Source organism: Oncorhynchus clarkii, chromosome 6, assembly GCF_045791955.1.
Source record: "Oncorhynchus clarkii lewisi isolate Uvic-CL-2024 chromosome 6, UVic_Ocla_1.0, whole genome shotgun sequence".
In the NCBI taxonomy this organism is placed as follows: Eukaryota; Metazoa; Chordata; class Actinopteri; order Salmoniformes; family Salmonidae; genus Oncorhynchus; species Oncorhynchus clarkii.
The window spans coordinates 52,669,138-52,693,217 of record NC_092152.1 but is presented as its reverse complement, the minus strand read 5'-3'; the positions used below and the strand labels follow the sequence as shown (position 1 = coordinate 52,693,217).

Here is a 24,080-nt window from a genome sequence, read left to right as displayed (position 1 = left end):
CCATAATATCGACTGAAACATGGCAAACGTTGTTTAGAATCAATCCTCAAGGTGTTTTTCACATATCTCTTCGATGATATATCGTTCGTGGAAGTCTGGTTTCTCCTCTGAATCACATGGAAGAATACTTGCAGCTGGAGATTACGCACCAATTTCAACGCAGGACACCTGGTAAATGTAGTCTCTTATGGTCAATCTTCCAATGATATGCCTACAAATACGTCACAATGCTGCAAACACCTTGGGGAAACGACAGAAAGTGTAGGCTCATTCCTTGCGCATTCACAGCCATATAAGGAGACAATGGAAAACAGCGCCTCAAAAAGTTTGCTCACTTCCTGTTTGAAGTTTCATCTTGGTTTCGCCTGTAGCATCAGTTCTGTGGCACTCACAGATCATATATTTGCAGTTTTGGAAACGTCAGAGTGTTTTCTTTCCAAAGCTGTCAATTATATGCATAGTCAAGCATCTTTTCGTGACACAATATCTTGTTTAAAACGGGAACGTTTTTCATCCAAAAATGAAATACTGCCCCTAGAGTTTCCTTTTTGGCCTGGGACCCAAATTAGAAATGTTGTATTTTCCTGGGACCAAAGCTTAGGAAAATATGCAACTATACATAAATATTGGTACATCTCATTGCCCTTATGGTGGTACCAAACTGGATCAGAACATCTACTGCTTTCGCAGTCAGGAGACCGCTTCCTGCTGCAACCCAGAACTGTGTGAGTGTTTGCCTCAAAAAAGTATCTTGCTTGAATCAGTTTATTCCAGTTCAGAATACTAATTATTACTTGTATTTTAACAGCAAGTTCCAACTTACACTAGTTTTCAATAATAATTTCTACAGGAAGATGTATAGTAGGCCTGATTAATTTTTCATCTTAATCTGTACTGTTACTAAGGGTTGCACCATCAGTAACAAGCTAGCCTGTTTGGCTAATGTTAGCTATTAGCTGTGTACAAGTCCAGGGGATTGTTTGAAAGAGAAGCTCACATCTACTACTATGAGAGATAGTACTCCTTTATTTCTGCTGATCATCACCTGTTATAAAATGACAACAATTTCCGCTGTCGAAGCATTCTGCCCTGTTCTGAAAGAACTCCCAGGGTTTACCATCATGCAGTGGATGTTTTGTCAGGACGTATTGTTTTATTAATTTGTGTGCGCTTTCCACGTTATTTCTCAAAGTTTGTATGAAAGAGAGAGAAACCCATCCCTGTATTTGCGTTTCATGACAATTGAGCTCAGTCAGAACTTGTGGCTATAGCATGAGTCCATTTGATGACAGTGGTGAGTGATGGCGAGTGGGAAGGACACGTCATTGGCTGACAGTGCATCATCTGCTGCTGAACGACAGCGCTGCATCGTATGTCGCGGAGTGATCTTCAAGAAAACTGTAGAAAAAAGATCAGTTGATCCGTGAAGCACACAGGCATCTACCACTCGCGTAGCTGCCAAACTGAGCAGAGGCCGCTGCTAAGCAGAGAGCGCACTGAACAGAGAGCACAGATGCACTTGGCCAAATCAATTCCAGTAATTAATGAAATAATTACAAATTTACTCTGACACGTCGCAACCCACCATTAACAGGTCCGAGTCCCACTTTGGGTCGCGACCCATACTTTAAGAAAAGATGGTGTTGGGTTGTGGACTGTTCCGTCAGTATATGTAGGACCATAAATAAATACATTAGATGTATAATTTATTTTAAAAATGTAGTTCCACCATGATAGGACAATAAATAAGTATAATTCAATATAAAATGTATATCCCTCATCTGCACAAAATAGAAAGCTCTCACAACCCCTGCTCACAGACATACATCTGGGAAATGCAACCATTTCCATTCTCACTCAACGCCACACTTTCCCAAACACCAAAAAACACACACCACACCATCCATCTCAATACAACCACACATACCCACATACTGTGCCTTATGTCTGCTGTGTTTTTATCTCCACCATGTTGAATTTGTGATTTTGTGTTCCATTTAGTTCTTTTTGAAGATCGATAGAAAAGCTATATCTTTTTTTGGGTCGATAGCCCTAACTCTGAGGTAGTGATTGCTGTTTAGCAGTCTGATGGCCTTGAGATAGAAGCTGTTTTTCAGTCTCTGATGCACCTGTACTGGCCTCACCTTCTGGATGGTAGCGGGGTGAACAGGCAGTGGCTTGGGTGGTTGTTGTCCTTGATGATATTTTTGGCCTGCCTGTGACAATGGGTGCTGTAGGTGTCCTGGAGGGCAAGTAGTTTGCCCCCGGTGATGCGTTGTGCAGACCGCACCACCCTCTGGAGAGCCCTGCGGTTGTGGGCGGTGCAGTTGCTGTACCAGGTGGTGATACAGCCTGACAGGATGCTCTCAATTGTGCATCTGTAGAAGTTTATGAGGGTTTTAGGTGACAAGCCACATTTCTTCAGCCTCCTGAGGTAGTAGAGGCGCTGTTGCGCCTTCTTCACCACACTGTCCGTGTGGGTGGACCATTTTAGTTTGTCCGTGATGTGTACGCCGAGGAACTTAGCGTTCTACCTTCTCCACTGCTGTCCCGTCGATGTGGATAGGGGGGTGCTCCCTCTGCTGTTTCCTGAAATCCACGATCATCTCCTTTGTTTTCCTGACACAACACTCCAAGTGCTCTCACCTCCTTCCTATAGGCTGTCTCGTCGTTGTTGGTGATCAAGTCTACTACTGTTGTTGTCTGCAAACTTGATGATTGAGTTGGAGGCGTGCATGGCCACGCAGTCATGGGTGAACAGGGAGTACAGGAGGGGGAGATTAGGTGATGGTGGCTATGGACAAAAAACATGGCTCATGACACCAACAACGATGCAGAAGAGAACTACAACCATGCTCAGATGAAAACAAGGAGTTTAATAGAGAGATCAATCGGAGTCCTAAAGTCCAGATTCAGATGCATTGACCACTCTTGGGGAGTTATTTTATACAGCCCAGAAAAAACATGCAAAATCATAAGCTTAGCATGTACCTTGCACAACATCTGCAAACAACACATGATGCCACACCCCAATATACCTGACATTCCACCAGCTGTACCTGACCAGGATGTTGCCGCTGGTAGATGTAATGCTGGCCTACTAGCAAGAAATGGCCTCATAAGGAGGAGATTCAGCTCCTCCTGCACCCTGAGCATGGCCGTGACCTCCCCCAGGAGCGTACTCTGGACACCCACCATCTCATCTACACCAGCAAGCCTCCTTGGGGTGTCATAATGGATAAGGATCTGAGACAGGCGCATCTCCTCTGTGCCTTCAGTGATTATCTGTTGAGAAAATACAATTCATCTGTTATGGAATGATATGTGTTGTGGGCCTATTATATAATAATAAACGTTTTAAATGAGATATCAAACAAACACCTACCCCTGCTTGTTCTTCTGTCATATGATTATGACGATCCATGGCTCCCACATCTGGGCACATGGGCATGTGGATGATGTCCAGTGTTATTTCTGGAAGGTCAAAAAACATTGTTTCAGCATGACAACAAAGTTTGAAGAGCTGTAGGCTTGATGTGATGAGAGAAGTAAACAAGGGTAACGTTAGCTGCACAACTGGATAATTTTGTAACCATGAACAATTTCTGGTGCCACTGCCACAGATAAAGTTGGCTACCAGACAATTAAAGAAAACAAATGAAATGTGCATTATCTAGCTAGCTAGTAATTAGGAATATATTACAATATTCTAGACGTGTTATATAGCTAGAATTAGCTCGTCAATTTGCAAAGAAGAACTTTGCTATCTTAGTTAATGTTAATGTCGTTAGCTATGTTGGCTAATTAGTCAGAGTCAATGCCCGACCGCAGTCCCTGTACTACCGTCTCTCCTATCATGGACAACACCTTCTCCTGAGCTGGTCCACATGAATGATCGATACCCCCCTACAGTCTTCTTCAACTCCCTGCTTCTTTCAGCTCCCTTCTTCTTAGCAGCCAACTTCTTTTTTAGGGCTTCCCTGTCCCTTGCCATGCTGACCCTAACAAGCCAATTTATATTTTGCTGTGTTTATCAAAAGTGTTGGAAATACTTGTTAATACCCAACTGACTGGCTTTGTTTTTGTCTATAGTACTCTCTCTGGTATGCAATATGATTTCCGCTCAGGTTATGGATCTGTCACTCAAACCTTAAAGGTCCTAAATTATGTCACCATTTCCCTTGATTCTAAGCAATGTTGTGCTGCTATTTTATTGACTTGGCCAAAGCTGTTATTACAGTAGACCATTCCATTCTTGTGGGCCGGATAAGGAGTATTGGTGTCTCTGAGGGGTCTTTGGCCTGGTTTGCTAACTACTTCTCTCAAAGAGTGAACTGCATTAACCTCTCTGATCTCCCCATCCCGGATCCGGGATCGTGAATACAGACTCAAGCTCATTACCATAACGCAACGTTAACTATTCATGAAAATCGCAAATGAAATGAAATGAATCTATTTGCTCTCAAGCTTAGCCTTTTGTTAACAACACTGTCATCTCAAATTTTCAAAATATGCTTCTCAACCATTGCAAAACAAGCATTTGTGTAACAGTATTGATGGCTAACGTAGCATTTAGCGTAAGCATTCAGCAGGTAACATTTACACAAAAAAACAGAAAAGCATTCAAATAAAATAATTTACCTTTGAAGAACTTCAGATGTTTTCAATGAGGAGACTCTCAGATAGCAAATGTTCAGTTTTTCCTGAAAGATTATTTGTTTAGGACAAATCGCTCCGTTTTCTGCGTCACGTTTAGCTACGAAAAAACCCCTGTATCCAGGATTGTGTAAATCTATCAGCAAGCTCATTAGCATAACACAACGTTAACTATTCATGAAAATGGCAAATTAAATGAAATGAATCTATTTGCTCTCAAGCGTAGCCTTTTGTTAACAACACTGTCAACTCAGATTTTCAAAATATGCTTCTCAACCATTGCAAAACAAGCATTTGTGTAACAGTATTGATGGCTAACGTAGCATTTAGCGTTAGCATTCAGCAGGTAACATTTACACAAAAAAACAGAAAAGCATTCAAATAAAAATAATTTACCTTTGAAGAACTTCAGATGTTTTCAATGAGGAGACTCTCAGATAGCAAATGTTCAGTTTTTCCTGAAAGATTATTTGTTTAGGACAAATCGCTCCGTTTTCTGCGTCACGTTTAGCTACGAAAAAAACCCTGTATCCAGGATTGTGTAAATCTATCAGCAAGCTCATTAGCATAACACAACGTTAACTATTCATGAAAATGGCAAATGAAATGAAATGAATCTATTTGCTCTCAAGCTTAGCCTTTTGTTAACAACACTGTCATCTCAGATTTTCAAAATATGCTTTTGAACCATAGCTAAACAAGCATTTGTGTAAGAGTATTGATAGCCTAGCATTGCATTAAGCCTAGCATTTAGCATGCAACATTTTCCACAAAAACCATAAAAGCATTCAAATAAAATCATTTACCTTTGAAGAACTTCAGATGTTTTCAATGAGGAGACTGTTAGATAGCAAATGTTCCGTTTTTACAAAAAATATTATTTGTGTAGGAGAAACCGCTCCGTTTTGTTCATCACGTTTGGGGAAGAAGGCTCATTCCTGGCGCATTCACAGCCATATAAGGAGACATTGGAACACAGCACCTTCAGAATCCGGGGCATTTCCTGTATGAAACTTCATCTTGGTTTCGCCTGTTGCATTAGTTCTGGGGCACGCACAGATAATATCTTTGCAGTTTTAGAGACGTCAGAGTTGTGTCTTTCCAAGGCTGTCAATTCCATGCATAGTCGAGCATCTTTTCGTGACAAAATATTGCGCTTAAAACGGGCACGTCTTTTTATCCAATAATGACACAGCGCCCCTATAGGTTTAACAGGTTAAGTCAGAACATGTGCTGCCACTACCTACCAAGGGAGTGCCCCAAGGCTCGATCCTAGGTCCCACGCTCTTCTCAATTTATATCAGCTACATAGCTCAGGCAGTAGGAAGCTCTCTCATCCATTTATATGCAGATGATAGTCTTATGCTCAGCTGGCCCCTCCCCGGAATTTGTGTTAAACGCTCTACAACAAAGCTTTCTTAGTGTCCAACAAGCTTTCTCTGCCCTTAACCTTGTTCTGAAACCTCAAAAACATAGGTCATGTGGTTTGGTAAGAAGAATGCCCCTCTCCCCACCAGTGTGATTACTACCTCCAAGGGTTTAGAGCTTGAGGTAGTCACCTCATACAAGTACTTGGAAATATGGCAAGACGGTTCACTGTCCTTCTCTCAGCACATATCAATGCTGCAGGCTAAGGTTAGGTTTGGACTTGGCTCCTCTTTCACCCCAGCTGCCAAACTAACCCTGATTCAGATCACCATCCCACCCATGCTAGATTATGGAAACATAATTTATAAATTGTCAGGTAAGGGTGCTCTCGAGCAGCTAGATGTTCTTTACTATTCGGCCGCCCTATGCTCCTCTGTAAACTGGTCATCTCTGTATAACCGTCTCAAGACCCACTGGTTGATGCTTATTTATAAAACCCTCTTAGGCCCCTCTCCCTCCATCTGAGATACTTACTGCAGCCCTCATCCTCCACATACTACACCCGTTCTGCCAGTTACATTCTATTAAAGGACCTCAAAGTGCACACATCCCTGGGTCGCTCTTCTTTTCAGTTCGCTGCAGATTGCGACTGGAACGAACTGCAAAAAACACTAAAACTGGACAGTTTTTTTCTCCATCTCTTCATTCAAAGACACTCTTACTGACATTTGTGGCTGCTTTGGGTGATGTATTGTTCACTCTACCTTCTTGCCCTTTGCTGTTGTCTATGCACAATAATGTTTGTACAGTGTTTTGTGCTGCTACCATGTTGTATTGTCATGTGTTGCTGCCATACTATGTTGTTGTTTAAGGTCTCTCTTTACGTAGTGCTGTGGTGCTCTCTCTTGTCGTCATGTGCGTTTTGTCCTATATTTTTATTTAAAATGTTTAATCCCAGCCCCGCAGGAGTCCTTTTGGTAGGCCGTCATTGAAAATAAAACTTTGTTCTTAACTGACTTGCCTCGTTAAATAAAACATTTAAAAACCCGACGGCATAGACCGACTCGGCCATTCTCGCCTTTCCTCTCTTTTTGGTCTCTGCAGTGACCCCGCAGTTATCAAGTCTCCCCAACAGCAACCTTTTCCTGGCTGCTGTTTCCTCCACTATCACTTCAAGCTCTTGTTTGCTTTAGTTTTTATTGCGCTTTCATTGGTTATCCATTTTTGGTTTCGCTGTAGCTTGTCTGATGGTTATAATTTGTGAAAAAGATAGTTTTTTTTGTGTGTGTAAAGTGTTTGCGAGCCAACTAAAAATGTTTTATTCTTGAGACATAAAGCAAAAAAATAGATACAATAAAATGGGCCAAATCCTATCATCTCATTGGTTTCAAGCACATCGCTAATGTCAATGCCAAGTAAGATATTTACTAAGTTCAAAAGAAAGATGTTCCTAAAAACTATGAATTCCTAAGAACATTTTGAGGAATTGCATTTTTTGAACTTTTATTTATTTGTAATTAGTATTTTGTGAATCCGGATCCTGGTCGTTGTGGTTGAATCTGTGTTTGAAATTCACTGCTAGTAAACTATAAAAATTGAGTCGCACAATCCATATATAAACGGACAGTAATTTTGGGGGTAAATCACCAACGTTTCGGCGTCACTGTGCCTCCTTCAGGGTGATGTCATGAATTCTTGAACCAGGTTATGTAGACAAACAGTGCAATTAGTGCAACCAATGACAATAGTGAGGCGTGTGTCATAATGATTAAGTTAATTAGAATGAATTGAGTGAAACTGTTAAAAAAACAATAGTTTATGGCATATGAAAGATATAGGCTATTAGGCATATATATATATATAGGCATATGATATATATAGGTTATCATATACAAACATAATTTAATATTGTACATAATATTAGCATCAGCATACATTCTTGTTTAATTCACTTTCACATGTTTAATTGTTTCCTATTTCATTTATATTTGTCACATGTAATCTTTTGGTTCAACCTTAATGCATAATAAGAATCATCAACTGGGGGAACATATTAGGTGTACCTTAATAAGCTGTAGAAAGAATATATCAAATTATAAGTCTTGTTCAAAAAAGGGTGAATTGTTCTCAACTTGCCTACCTGGTTAAATAAAGGTGAAATAAAAAAATAAGAAGGGCCTGAGATCAAAGTCAATATTCAGACCACTAGGGGTCAATGTTTTTAGATAGGATATCCAGTTAAGCCTCCCTTTGTAGTAGTAGGATCTCGATGTTACCTCATCTCCTTGGTAGAGCAACATCCTCAATTTGAGGGAGGCGATTGGATGATGACCTGCTACTGGATAGTCAATGTTCTTACACCTGATTGAGCTGCGGTGTTCAGCTATGCGTTGTTTTAATTGTCTTTTTGTTTGTCCTACGTGGCTTTTCCACATGAACAGGTGATGATATAGATTACTTCCTTGCTCTTTCATTGAGATGGAATCCCTAACGTTTTTCAACCTGTATGTGGGTGTCTGAAGGATGTTTTTGTAGTGCTATTGCACTGTGCGCATTAACCACATTTGTAGTTCCCATTTGGAATGGGTGTCTGAGTGGGCTCAGGGGGCATGTCAGATCTCACCAAGCTATCTCCAATATTGTGACCACACTTATAGACCACCAGTGGGGGTTCCTTGAAAAGGTGTGTGATTTTTGTTGTTGTCTGATTGCAGAATATGCCAGTGCTTTTTCAGGATGGCTTTAATTTTCTCCGAACGGTTGCGTTGTTTTTCTTTTGGTTGAGTTTTTCCTCTCTTGTTTTTTGTTTTTTTAGATATTTTTATCATTGCAGCATCAATATTATGTCCTTGTAGCCTCTCATTTAGAATGCATCTGTCGTTTTTTTTTGCATTGCTGTTCAAATCTGTCTTGTGGCCACAGATTAGTTTAACCCTGCATAACTGGCTATATGGTAGACCATTCTTGAGGGGAAGGGGATGCATACTATCCGCACATAGCAAGGTATTGCAGTCTGTGGGCTTTGTGTCTAAGTCTGCTTGACTGAGGGACCTGACAGATAATTGTATGTGTAAGGTACAGAGGTGAGATGGTCATTTTAAAAACAAGTTAACCACTATTATTGCACACAGAGTGAGGCCATGCAATGTATTTTACTCCTGAATTTAATTAGGCTTGCCATAACAAATGGTTTAAATACTTATTGAGTCAAGACATTTCGGCTTTAAATGTTTTATTAATTTGTAAAAATGTCAAAAAAACATCATTCCACTTTGACATTATGGAGTATTGTGTGTAGGCCAGTGACACAATCTCAATTTAATCAATTTTACATTCAGGCTGTAACACAACAAAATGTGGAAAAAGTCACTGTAAGAGTTAGCTTTCCCTCGTTTTTATTTTAATTACATCAATACCTTTTTTGAATATTCAAACGGAAGGCACTGGTCATAATTCATATTTCTCTGTTATTTGAGGGTCACTATTGACAACTTTGTTGAATTTATTCAAGGTCATCTAGACTTTTAGGCCTCAACCATCGGCCACATCTGTAATAAATACACTTTGGGGGGTTCGGGATCATTTTTTGTATGTTTTTTGCATGTCTGTAGGGTGTAGGAAACGCCATGCCTCACACATAGCATACAATGCATATGAAAAGTATTCACACCCCCTCCCCTTTCCACATTTTGCTCCATTACAACCTTATTCTAAAATGGATTTAAAAAACATTTCCCTCATCAATCTACAGACAATACCCCATAATGACAAAGCAAAAACTGTTTTTTAGAAATGTTTGCAAATGTATTAAAAATAAAAACCTGGTCCTTTATTTACATAAGTATTCAGACCTTTTGCTATGGGAAATTGAGCTCAGGTGCATCATGTTTCCATGATCATCCTTGAGAGGTTTCTACAAGTTGGAGTCTACCTGTGGTAAATTCAATTGATTGGACATGATTTTGAATGGCAACGCACCTGTCTATATAAGGTTGACAGTGCATGTCAAAGCAAGAACCGAAGCCATGAGGTCAAAGGAATTGTCCGTAGAACTCCTAGACAGGATTGTGTCGAGGTACAGGTCTAGGGAAGGACAACCATCTCTGCAGCACTCTACCAATCAGGCCTTTATGGTAGAGTGGCCAAACGGAAGCCACTCCTCAGTTAAAGGCACATGACAGCCCAAAAGGCACCTAAAGGACTCTCAGATCATGAGAAATAAGATTCTATGGTCTGATGAAACCAAGATTGAACTCTTTGGCCTGAATGCCAAGCCACCCATCTGGAGGAAACCTGGCACCATCCCTACAGTGAAGCATGGTTGTGGCAGCATCATGCTGTGGGGATGTTTTTCAGCGGCGGGGACTGGGAGACTAGTCAGGATCGAGGGAAAGATGAACTAAGCAGAGAGATCCTTGATGAAAACCTGCTCCAGATCGCTCAGGACCTCAGACTGGGGCGAAGGTTCACCTTCCAACAGGATAATGACCCTAAGCACGCAGCCAAGACGACACATGAGTGGCTTCGGGACAAGTTCTTGAGTGGCCCAGCCAGAGTCCGAACTTGAACCTGGTCAAACATCTCTGGAGAGACCTGAAAATAGCTGTGCAGCGACACTCCCCATCAAACCTGACAGCGCTTGAGAGTACCTGCAGAGAAGAATGGGAGAAACTTGTAGCATCATAACCAAGAAGATTTGAGGCTGTAATCGCTGCCACATGTCTTTCAACAAAGTACTGAGTAAAGGGCCTGAATACTTATGTAAATGTGATCTTTCAGTTTTGCATTTTTAATACATTTGCAAAAATGTCTATATACCTGTTTTTGCTTTGTCTTTATTGGGTATTGTCTGTAGATTGTTGAGGGAAATAAACTTTAATACATTTTTGAAAAAGGCTGTAATGTAACAAATCTGGAAAAAGTCAATGGGTCTGAATACTTTCCGAATGGGCTGTATTTCTGAAGAGTGTGTTATTCGTAATGATCTGTCAAGAACAAAAATTGGCGATTGGCGTATTTGTTTGGCCACCCTGAACACCCACGTTATACACACCTGTCATTAGAATAATGAAGTACAGTGTTAAATCGTTGAAACAAGTATGGGGAATAACTGAAAGGACAACTGAATAATAACATTATAACTTAATGTGTATCTTGTTAAAATGGTCCAGTAGAGTAGACATTTTCATTTTGGTTATGCACACATCACTAAGTAAATTGACATTGTTGGTCCAAGTATTAATCTAGTACAAACTGCCCATTCTCCTCAATACTCACTTCAGAATGTGTGAGAGCCGCTGGAGTCGCACATTTCCTGCTCTCTACCCAATGTATGTGTGTATGTGTGCAGGCACTGCGGCGGAACAGTGGGAGATGGGAGCAGGCCTGAGTAGAGTAGGGAGGTAGGTGCGCTGTGTTCAGCACTACTCACCAAGCAGACTGGGGCCTGAAGAGCAGGGTGGATAGGAGGAGGGGCACATTCACACTAACCCTCCCGTGAGTTAGCTGTGGAGGAAGCCTCCACGCCTGGATAAACACCATCAAAAGCGTATTAGCTCTCCCTCCCTTCCCCCCCCCCCTTTCCACTCCCCCCGCCCCCCCCCCCCTTTCACACTCCTCCTCCCCCCTGCTGTATAATAGTATCTGGTCGAGCCACGTGGCGTGCCGACACGCGGTCGGGCAAAAGGGGAGTGATGATGAATTGCTCCCTGTTGGTGTTATCCGTGATGATAATTATTAATTTTCTCCCCCTCTTCCCTGGGAACGGGGGTCCGGAATGTGGCGGCATTCCAGAGCCGGCTGCCGGAAAGCCCACTGTCATCACTTATCCCCGACAGATCCCGGGCCGAAGGCTAAACGCTGATGAAAATAAAAAGCGCTCATTTGATTTGTCCCATTTTCGCAGTTTGTGTGTCGTCATCGTCCCCCCGTAAGTCCTCCTCTCTCATTCAACGTCCCCCTTTCTCACTCCCTCCTGGCCTCTCTCCCACCTTCTCTTTCTCTCTCTCACCTTCTATTTCTCTCCCTCCCTCTCTCTCTCCCTAACCTATGCAGAGGTGGGTGGGCTGTAGTATTGGTGTGTAGCAGCCTCGTGGGGGTCTTCTTTTGGCTTTACCCACCATGGTTAACTAAGCCTGTACTCTGCTTCAGTCTTTGGTGTTTCACGTTACAGTTTTGAAGCTTTGAGCTGATTAAGCTGGAATTAAGCCTATTTATCCTAGTTTGGAAGCGTTTCCTTTTCACTTTTTCATTCTTCCATTTTACTTTCTGTACGGGACATGCTATTACATTTTTCAGAAATACAGTATCTGTAAGATTTTTTAATAGAATTTAAACAGTATCGTATGTTTTTTGTAATCGTATTACGAGTAAGTAATTATTTTTCAGTCCCTTCCAGAGCTGAAGATCGTTGATTCCTTCTAGGGTTTTTTATTTTTTTTATATGGATCATAAAGTCAAGATTTTTTTCTATTTTACGGAGCTCCCAGAGCTTCACTGCGACTAACCTGTCTAGTCTAACTCACTTCTCAATTTCAACAGTCCTCTTATCCAGTTGAATGAAGGCCAACCTATGGTCTGGAATAAAGGCAGTCATTGTTAACAAAATTAGGTTTAGGTTTAGTTTTAGTAGTTTGTGTTGAGCAATTCATCATTAGTAGTTTTAGACAGTATATCAGGTTTAAGGTTTAGTTGTCTGTATTAAGAGGCTTCTGATTTGTTTTGTTCAGGCAGAGTGTATTTGTCAGGATTATGAAAGTTAAACATTCTAGAGACTTTGGTTCAGGTAAGAGCAGTGCTGCCAATGCAACCTGTGATCTCACGCTTTATAACATTGAAACCTCAACTCACCAGACATTTCCAAACAGAACAAAATCTGAGGTGTTTGTAAGTTTCATTTCTTTGATTGTTTTAACGGACTTCCTCTCTCTGTCCCATCGAAAAAGTTGAAAACAGCACAGAGGTGACAATCAATCCCGCTTATGAGGCGTTGTCAACGGCGACGAGAGCCGAGGCTGATCTCTACCTCAAAAACCAGCGAGAGGTGAATCCGCTCTGCCTGACGAGCAATTAGGCCTAATTTCCTAATTACCTCGCGACTGAGCGTTCCTGTGGCGTTCATTAAAAGCCATAATTGCATTGGGTTGACATGCTCCTTTTTCCCACTTTGGGACGTTTCTCCCAGTCTGGCTCAGTGCTAGTGCTAGGTTCCCGCCCCTGCCTGTCTGAATCAATAAAGGCTGATTGTAGAACGCGGCGTTGAGTGTGTGGAACATGGAGTCGATGACGGCCCAGTGATTATGAAGTATGGACCCCCGGTATGTTTGTGTGTCCAACCTCCTTTTCTCGGGACACACATTCACTCTTGCTTTGAAATTCCTGAGCGGGGAGTGTTGAACCACACCTTTAATGCTGATGTGTGGTGTAAATACTAAGGATAAGGTCTTGCTCATTTCAAGGATTGCTGTACCCGAGGGATATTTTAGCTTCATGGCCCACCAAGTTCAACCACCACCCTCTCAGAAGTAAGCTATCATGACTCCTTCACTATTTCACACTCACTGTCTCTCTATTTCCCTCTCTCTTTTCCTTCTCTGCCATGCTCTTTTCCTGTCTATATCTCCCTCCCATGGCTCGCTCTTTCTCTCCCCTTGCATTGATTCTGGTCCTCTTTGTCTGCGAGAACCGGCATCCAAATTGTCAGCTGCGGCAGGATTAAAAGCTATTAGTTCTGCATCATTGCCACTACAAGTGCGCTCTAGAGATTGATAGTGACTCTCTTCCTTCAGTTGGGGGAGAAACAAGAGGAAAACTGGCCTGGGGGGGTCGTTTTTACCTCACACATCTAAAGAGAACAGTCACCTCCAGGCCCTGTGTGTGTGTGTGTGTGTGTGTGTGTGTGTGTGTGTGTGTGTGAGAGAGATTTCAATTTGTTTAGTTACGTGAATTGTTTTTCACTCAAGTGTTTGTTTATAGCTTAAGGCTCAGTCATGTATTTGAGTCTGAAATGAACACCCACCATGAATTCATAGAAATAGTGTAATTACAAAATGATGATCTATTCACAAATGGCTGTGCAATATGCATCTATACTGTACACACATACCATTCAAGAATACCCACGGCATTACATATACACACAGGCCTACCCTTTAAGAGCAATACAAACAATAAGATATGCACAAACACACACACACAAGGGTTTATTTTCATCATGAAATGACTCTCACTTTACAATACACGGGCTGTGTTCGAATTAGACCTAGTAGCCACCACATTAAAAAGCCGACATTGCTTATTTTGTGTAACACACCGGTATTAGCCGGTCAGCAAAATATGCCCAGTATTATCAAGGACAGCCAAAAAGTAATTTATTTATTTTGTGAAGCGACAGGCCTCAGACGAGGTGAGGTGTACCACATGGGACCACCGTGTGTCGACTCAGCCAAATGTAAGGCTCCATGTTGTTTTTAGATGGGAGGTTTGCGGAGAGGGGACCCTTGGTTCTATTGAGTTCTGCCCTTCCACAGCGAGCCACGACTGCCCACACAGTAGCTGTGGGATGATGCCAAAGGTTTAGCACCCACTCAATAAATAATGTAGTTTGGTTTACCTTGGTGTCCATATCCTGTGACGTAGATATACACTGCCGGTCAAACATTTTAGAACTCATTCAAGAGTTTTTATTTATTTTTACGATTTTCTACATTGTAGAGTAATAGTGAGCACATCAAAACTATGAAATAACACGTATGGAATCAGGTAGTAACCCAAAAAGTGTTAAACAAATCAAAATATATTTGAGATTCTTCAAATAGCCACCCTTTGCCTTGATGACAGCTTTGCACACTCTTGGCATTCTCTCAACCAGCTTCATGCGGTAGTCAACTGGAATGCATTTCAATTAATAGGTGTGCCTTGTTAAAAGTACATTTGTTGAATTTCTTTCCTTAATGTGTTTGAGTTGTGTTGTGACAAGTTAGGGGGGGGGGGGGGGTATACAGAAAATTGCCTTATTTGGTAAAAGACCAAGTCCATATTATGGCAATTCAAGGCACACTTAACCAGCATGGCTACCACAGTGATACTCAATCCCCTCTGGTTTGGGCTTATTTATTTTATTGAACCTTTATTTAACTAGGCAAGTCAGTTAAGGACAAATTATTATTTACAATAACGGCTTAACCTGGACAACACTGGGCCAATTGTGTGCCACCCTATGGGACTCCCAATCACGTCCGGATTTGATACAGCCTGTATTCGAACCAGCACCTCTTGCACTGAGATTCAGTGCCTTAGAACACTGCGCCATCCGGGAGCCCAAAGTGGGCTTAGTGGGATGATCATTTGTTTTTCAACGGGAAAATGACCCAACACACCTCCAGGTTGTGTAAGAGTCTTTTCAGCATTTTACTATCAGGCTCTGACCCATGGCCACATGTCCCTGTATTCACAGACCAAGCTTCTTGCGCACTCCGTCGTACACTGTGTCGCTGTGTAACCTTTGTGGGGGGAGGGATTAAGGTCAGGACCTTGTCCACTGTGTAGCATTTTCCATTTGGGGCCAAAGGAGAGGTTTTGTCCAATGCTGTGCATTATTCTGACTTCCAGGGAAAAGTAAAAGACAGTTTTTTTTCTTCAATAAATGTAAAGAAATAACAATCAAGAATCAATAAACAAAACAATAATGTTAATAACCGAAATGAAGCTTAAAAAAATGGTTGTGACCGTTTTGGTTTTGACAATTTAGACTTATTTTGGACATTAATGTATCCCCATAGCTAGCATATGGCTAGCTAGCTCTACATTTGGACAGTTTTACATCCTCAATATATATTGTAGTCCCAAAACCATACATAAAGATTTACCAAATTTTTCACTCATTTTCTTTAAAATGTTGGGAGACAGACCACTCATTATATTGTAATGATGGAAAGGGGTGCATCCCATTTCCTGGTTATAATTGTATCGAAACAAGCATTTCGCTACACCTGCTAAACATGTGTATGTGACCAATAAATACAAGTTTATTTGATTTGAGGTGTGTGGCTTAAGGCGCATTCATTCTTCAGTCTTTTAATGTGTTTCGATAATAACATCCAAAGTGGGGACAATACTTTCAGAGAAACAAAAAATTAAACAAAAACGACTAACTAGTTCAAGATTTTCTATTGAAATAATAGTGTTATAAAATTACCAAAAAATATTTTTATTTTCAAAAATACATTTTTGACTCTCAATACGAATGGGTATCTGAACAAAGATTTTGTAATATCTTAATTTAACAATATGTTTGTTATTGTCTTAAAATTAATTAGAATATATCATGATCTCAATAAATGTTCTAAGCTTGGAGACATATTTGTTTTCAAACAATTTTAACCACTTCTGTAGAATGACCCACATAGTGCACTACTTTTGACCAGGGCCCTTAGGCCTCATAGGTCTAAAGTATTGCACTATGTAGGGAATAGGGTGCCATTTGGGACAGGCCCAAGGTTATCCAAACAAGTTCAGCCCCGGTGGTGTTGTCATATCACATTCTAACAACCCTCTCATATTTCATTTCCAGGCCATCGTGGGCTACTTTGACATTTTCTTCGACAGAGACTGCGGCAACAAGGTAAGCAGCATGCGGCGGCCCTTCCATTTTTAACAGCCACCCAATTTACATTCACGATTTGGCGTTCCCCACATCCTTGGGAGGCAATCGACACCGGGGCGCTTCCTGATTGCTGATGTAAGCACCCACTGGAGCTGGCCACTCGGAACAGCCAATGCCAAGCTCCGCGAGGGACGTGCCGACAAGTATTTTAATTGCACGTCCTATTTTACCTACAATGTGAGCGTAACTGCTGAGATGTAACGCTACACCACGTGTAATGGGAACTAAGGTTTTAAATGTGTGGCGGCAGGGTAGCCTAGTGGTTAGAGCGTTGGACTAGGAACCGGAAGGTTGCAAGTTCAAATCCCCGAGCTGACAAGGTTCAAATCTGTCGTTCTGCCCCTGAACAGGCAGTTCAGGGGCTGTTCCTAGGCCGTCATTGAAAATAAGAATTTGTTCTTTACTGACTTGCCTAGTTAAATAAAAAAAAGTTAAAATAAATAAAAATGAAGTACATCTAGTCTTTAGAAGACTATGAGTAGGATAGAAGTACAGATTTATAAGATGAGTTTAGTAGGTTTAAGAGTGTGGGACCGGTTAATTTTCCACTACAGTTGTGGAATTGTTAGATGAGCCACAGAAATAGAAGTGTCACAAAGGAGTGAGTTGTTATCCTTATTGTTGTGAGTTCATGTTGATTGCTGTTGCCCAAGTCTAAATAACATGTTCTGCTTTTGAATCACAGGTGATGTTCTCCACGGGACCACAGGTCACCAAGACGCATTGGAAGCAGACAGTATTCCTGCTAGAAAATCCCATCCCTGTACAAGCAGGTCAGTTTCCATTACAGCACTGGTTTCTTGAATGTGTGTGCGTGTGGGGACGTACGTGTGCGTGTGTGTGCACACGGGCCTGCATGTTTGTGCCTGTATGGACATGTCTCTCTATGTCTATTGTGGTGCACTGCACGCACACCCAGCTGTCACCTGTGATGTTATTTTTTTACACGCCGATCTTCCTCGAACATCATACTGAGAGCCAGGTAATCTGTCAGTGGTGCTGATGTAGTCAGGGTGTGCAACGCTAGTTATCTGTCACCTATAGAGAGACAGAGTGAGATCAAAACTAATCAGTCAGTCATCAAAAACACAATGTAAAACTTTATCTGATAGCTGTCATGACTGTCCACGAGAATCCAAATAGATCAGGTTTGCAATAAATAACTTCAATCAGACCCCCTCTCACCCTAGAGGGGGGGAGGAAAGAACTAGGGGGGGTTATCAACTCGAACCCTGTTGTAAATCAAGGGAGAAGATTCAGGTCTGCACTCAAGATTCAGCAAATAAATGTAATTTGATTCAACAGAGATTTTCCCACTAAAGCTCTAACACTTTCAAAAGTGAATACTGGAACAATATTTCTAACGTAGAACATAGGGAAGGTGCGAGGCGATCTATAGAACACTGTCATTTTTTTCATTATTTTGTGATGTCATTGAAAATGTTAAAATGGAAATACTGTAACTTGAAGGTATACCCACTACATGTATGAAGTTTTCATACTCTGCGTTGTGGATGTAATACGATGATGAAAGTGTTTTTGTTAAGAGAGAGATGTGATTTGAGAAGCAATAAGAGATCATTGTTTTTATAATTTTCCACAGTGAGTAGCTACCGCCCGGAGTAAGGTCAGGGAGTGTGCCAGCCTGCCGGAACTGCCCCTTTTAAGCAAACTGTATAAATTATGGGTTACGGAAAAAAACACATCACACCAGAAAGACGTGAAGCTGCTGCTTCACCTTTAAAGTGGTTTGAACTTTGAATCTCAACACGAGGTGGAGACGATAAATTCACCTCCCGGACAATCACTCATAAGGCTGATTAGCTGTCCTAAGTAAAGTATCTTCAAAAGTGGATTTAAGTAGGACCATTCTGTTACTCTGCTCAAACCATTGTATTATGCTACTCTCATCACCCCATTGGGGAAGCATCGACGCGGCTGGCTAGCCTATCTTCAAAGAAGCATCTTCAAGAGTGAATGTAAGGAAAACCCAACTCTGTAGTTCTGTTCAGGACAACACAACAATTCACCGGATACCGGACAACTACAAAGGAAGACAACAGTAGAAGACTTGTTGGAACCATTTTGGACAATCAGAGCCTTGCCGCGAAAAGCGTGCAGCGAAAAGGCCCACCCCCTTCCCAAGGCTGCCCTGTCCACCAAGAGATCCCCGGAAAACCCAGGCATTTCACGTAAATACATTCATGATTTCTTACGCAAAGCGGGCGGCGGTTTGTGTGCAAAGTATATGGTTACTGTAAGTGAGAGTAGTTTCTGAATACCAATGTTTAGTGTCTCTGTCCCTCTCTTTCTACCTCCATCTCTTCTTTAACAAGCAGCCATGTTGTTGTCATTCCGCTAGGGACCTGTTTTCAGCGTATTAAGTCTCCAGTCAATAACCAATGCAAATATCCCGTGTTCCCATTTAATTAGCTAGTCAATAAATAATTAAACCAATTTGTGTAGTACTGAATCGTAAGTAAGGGATGGGTATTTGCAGATGCAAGGAGGTTACGACTGTTCAGAATGATTATATTATACAAGGTTATGATTAATAAGTTGACTGTTTATAGATGCGATAGGTAAAATACCTTTTTGAGTTTCGACCTGGAGACTGTAACTCTTTAAAGAACCGCTCTCGTGGTGCCCCAGATCCTAGTGAGTGAATTGTTACATGATTAATTTAATCGGGTAACAATTAAACATAGTTAGTTAATTAGATAAATAAGTCTTCAGATGAATGTTAAAGTTAAGTCACTACATAGCTTACCTCAAGCAAGCACGTACTGAACTGAACATATAAAGCAAAACAATTTATAACTAAGCCAATTAAAATATAATTGTATTAAGTGATGCTGTTACTGATGTGATATGTATGAAGCTGTGTGTATGCAGTGAATGTAAGTGTATGATGTGAATTATGGTGTGTGTGTGTGTGCACGTGTGTGTACAGTGCTTTGAGAACGTGCGTTTGTGTATGTATAGTACTATACTTTGTGAACGATGGTGTGTGTGTGTTGTATGTGATGGCCTGTGTGCGTTATCGTAATGGGAATCAGGGATGTGTCCAGTGATGAGACCGTAGCTCCGTGCTGTCCAGTCTTCCCCCCACTATCATCAGATAGGAGGCAAGTGTAATGAATGGCCTGTATGGGGACTGGACATCCACTGTCCCCAAGTAAAGCACCACTCAGCACCTGGCCAGATCCACAGCCACGATGACTGTCATCCCACTGACGCTCCCGTAACATTAACGCAACGTTCACATTGTGTCCGTCAGTTAAGTGCCTGCTTTTGAGTGTGTTGAGACACTGCAGTGTTGAAGTGTGTTATGACAGTGCGAAGCAGCAGTGTGTCTGTTAGCCGGTATAAAAGCAAACACATTAAAACATTGCCAGAAATGGCCAAATGTGTTGAAACACTGTAGTGTTAAAATGTGTTATGATACTGCAGTGTGTTAAAATGTGTTGAGACATTAGCGTTAAAATGTGATCTCTCAAGGCCAATTCCCATGATTGTAAATGGTTAAGACACTGCATGGTGTTTAAATGTATTGAGTAGGGATGGGTATCGAAACCCGGTATTAAAGGGCCCCGGGGCTAAATTATGAAAGACTGTAGTATCGATAAGCTCCGACGTTATCGGTTCTGCATTCAGTACTGGAGAAATTAAGAAAATACATTTCCTATTTATTATTGCTATATAAGCATTATTTTGCACATTTTATCTCACCAACCGTTTCTAATTTGCAATAGGATTAAGACATTTGTTTACGATGCATTTTCGCTATTCCCAATCCAGAAGAGAGATCTCTCTCGTGCGGAGCCTGTCTCTCACACGCTACAGCGCACACACACACAAGAAAGACCCTGCTCTTAATTAGTGCCGATGGCGGAGAGAACTAAACGTTCAAAAGTGTGGTTACACTTCACCAGAGTCGATACTGACAAGTGCAACAAGACTTTTGCTTGTAAGGGTGGAAACACAAGCAATCTGTCCAAACATCAATTGAAAGTGATCATGTAAGGCAGAGAAATGCACAGTTTTCGACTGCCAGGCTCGTAGTTCATCTCTCGTTGGCCGATCTACGTTAGGTATGTATGCTAGCTGCCTGGAGCCCACACATGGAGTTAACTAAATTACGAGAACATGGATTCATGATCAAAAGTAACCATTAGCCAGCTGATTGTTTAGCTACGGGTGCGTTCATAAATTCAATCACCCATTTAAAGATTTTCCTACTTTTTTGTTAAAGTTGCAGCTACAGTGAACCAACCCACTCCTCCCTCTAATGCCGCTGGTCCAAGCCAAAGACAATCCCAAAGCCCCTTCACGCTGGCAGCTAGTGGGAGGATGACTAAGGAGAGGGTGAATGAGTGCCACCTAGTGAAAGGCCTACACCCCTTTGCAACAGTGGAGTCCAAGGGCTTTAGGTAATAGTCTGTTGAGTTGTATTAATTTTTAGGATATAGTAGTATAAAAGGGTTGTATGTTAGTCCCATCACTCCACAAAACAATACACAATAATTCAACACATGGAATATCTTGTTTTACTGTAGGGAGATGAGTAAGGCAACCCCAAATATACCCCTCCCTCCAGGAGTTACCTCAGTGACACATTAATTCCTACCTGGTATGGTGTAGAAAAGGCAAATGTGATCACTGAGCTGAAGGACGTGCCAAAGTTAGCCATCACATCAGACAGGTGGACCAGCCTCTGTCAGGACCACTATCTCACTGTTACAGTGTACTACACAAGCCAGGGCAGTGTAAAACAGAATGTCCTCCACACCAGGGCAGTGTACAAATCGCAAACTGCCGAAGTAGTGGCAGAGGAGATCTCAGACATTCTGGAAGAGTTTGAGATAGAGCCGAGCAAGATTGTACCTGTGACTGAAGATAATGCTGGCGATATGGATGTTGCCATATGCTTTGCGCACACATTGAATCTGGCAGCGCAGAAAATCTACAAAACTACTTCCATTGATTAATGGGCAGCCCTAATCAGAGCAGTGGTCGTGTTTTTCAAGAGATCCTCGATATCCAAAACAGTCTTGAAGGAAAAGCAGCAGCTCTTTGGTAAGAAGCCAGTTCATTCTATTAAAAGTATTTATTATTATTTAGAAATTCCCACATTTAACAATTTCATTCAATATTCAAGTGTGTGGTAATTAATTGTGTGTTGTTTTTTGTTGTGGTTTCAGGCCTTCCGCAACACTCAGTCATCCTTGATGTCAAGACCAGATTCATGGAGGAGTATCCAGCGATCCAAGCAGCAGCCTTGGACCCATGACTGCGAAAAGCAATGACCAAGGACTACCTGGACCGTCTGAAGGACGAGGACTTCCATAAGGCTGAGGAGTTTGTCCAGCTCATGAGAATCCTCTACACATCCACACTGCGTGTGTGTCATGTGAAAATAATGCCACCTGTGGACAGATCATACCCATCCTCCAAAAAGCACTTCACTGAAGCACGAAGATACAACGTTTGTGGCAACCATCAAAGAGAAGGTGTGGGAGAAACTCTACGAGCGCTATCAGGATGAGAACATTCAAGCCTTCCTGCATGAGGCCACAGCAATGGACCCCAGATTTAAAGGGAGGCCGGTGAGTGACGCCACCGGGGACAGGCTGAGGAAGGCAACTGATGAGGCCAATGTGACAGGAGCAACACCAGGGCTGTCAGAGGAGCCGGAGCAGACAGACACAGAGCACCTGCAACAGGAGGAGGAGTCTGAAGGAGAGGAAATGGAGGAGACAGTCCCCATGGCTGAAGATCCTGTGATGTGGTGGTGGGAGAAGAGAGCTACTCTGCCCCTCCTCACAAACATTGCAACAAACTACCTCTGTGCTCAAGCCTCCTCCAACCCTAGCGAGAGGGTATTTTCGACTGAGGGAACACAATCAGCCAGGAGAGGTCCCGACTTCTGCCAAAGAAGGCAAATATGTTGATATTTCTCCAGAAGAACTGCTAAGAACTTTTGCAGCCTTACCTGCATGCCCCACCCGTGTTGATCTATACCACTGTCTTTTCTTTTGCAGGAAAATATTGATAATTTAATTTGTTTGTACAGTCTATAATAGTGATTTGTTCAAAACATTGCTGTTTCTTTTGCTGTAAATGATTGTTTATTTTATTTATTTTACATTTCATAAAATAAAGCAATGTTAATTCTGTTCTTAATTTGTTTGGTTTATTTTTTTCGTAAAAAAAAATAACAAAAAGAACCGATAAGAATACGGTTAAAGTACCGGATCGATATGCAGTATCGGTAAGAGTGGTAATACCATTAAAATCTTACCTATACCCATCCCTAGTTTTGAGACACCTCAGTGTTAAAATGGGTTAAGACCCTGCAGTGTTGAAGTGGGTTAAAACGCTGCAGAGTGTATAGAAAGGTTGCCTAGCATCTGCTGACAGTCTGGCCCAACTCATAACAGCAGCCTCTGCCATATGCACACCGTGGGTGAGTGAGTGAGTGAGAAAGAGATTTGCAGTGACTGTTCTATTTTTTCTAAATTTATTCTTATTGAAGAGTAAACCAGTTTGGTAAAATCTACAGTGCTCCGGTAGTGCTTCTCTATCCATCAACGCTCTGGATACACACACACGCCCAGCTGGCCTCATGCATGCACATTTCATTCTTCAAACAAGCAGACACCCACAAATGCCCTCCAGCCCTTAGGTAAATTAGCTCAATGCTCTCTGTATTTGGCGCTAGCTGACTCACCCGCTCTCCTTAGGCATCAGTTAACAGAGTGATGAGATCCCCAAGTTAGGCTGTGAACACTCACAACTGCTGGAATACCCCCCACCCCCCCACACACACACACAAACTAACATGTGCACACATATAGCTCACTATTATCACAACACTCACTACTGCTGAAATGGGCTACACACTCACACACCTGCCTCTGTCATTACTCACAACTGGTGGAATGGGCACTGCCCTGCATACTAAACACACTCAAAACAGACCAACTCACCTGGAAATATGTTGTGTACGTGGGTAATTGCAGCGTTATGGATGTGACATTACAAACAAGATCACGGGTTAAATGTCTCACAGAATGGACAGACAAAACATAAATGAAATGTTTGAGGTGTGTGTCTATAGTACCCCATTGGGGAACGCATACCCCCAAAAGCAAACATCTAAATATTGGCGTATTAGAGAAATAAAGCAAATAAAAGACCTTGTGGCTGTGACAAGCTTTTTGGGGAGACATATTAGCGAAAGTCTGAGATTGTAAATATTCTGTAAAGAATTAGTGTGACGTTTGGCACACAGACAAGCGAGTGGAAGCGGCAGGAAATACGTTAGTCCTCCCTTTCCTCTATCAGCTCAGAGCATAGAAAAAGGAATAGAATGGTATGGCCAGAAAAA

General features: G+C 41.8%; 1 protein-coding gene across 2 annotated transcripts in view; it reads left to right on the top strand.

The window, feature by feature from the left end:
- Positions 1-24,080, top strand: part of LOC139412125 (protein arginine methyltransferase 3) — a 105,262-nt gene that overhangs the window by 63,810 nt on the left and 17,372 nt on the right. For both annotated transcript variants that reach the window (XM_071158936.1, XM_071158934.1), the window contains exons 14-15: positions 16,595-16,645; positions 17,373-17,460. In XM_071158936.1, coding sequence (XP_071015037.1) covers positions 16,595-16,645; positions 17,373-17,460 — 139 coding nt within the window. The remainder of the gene's footprint in view (positions 1-16,594; positions 16,646-17,372; positions 17,461-24,080) is intronic.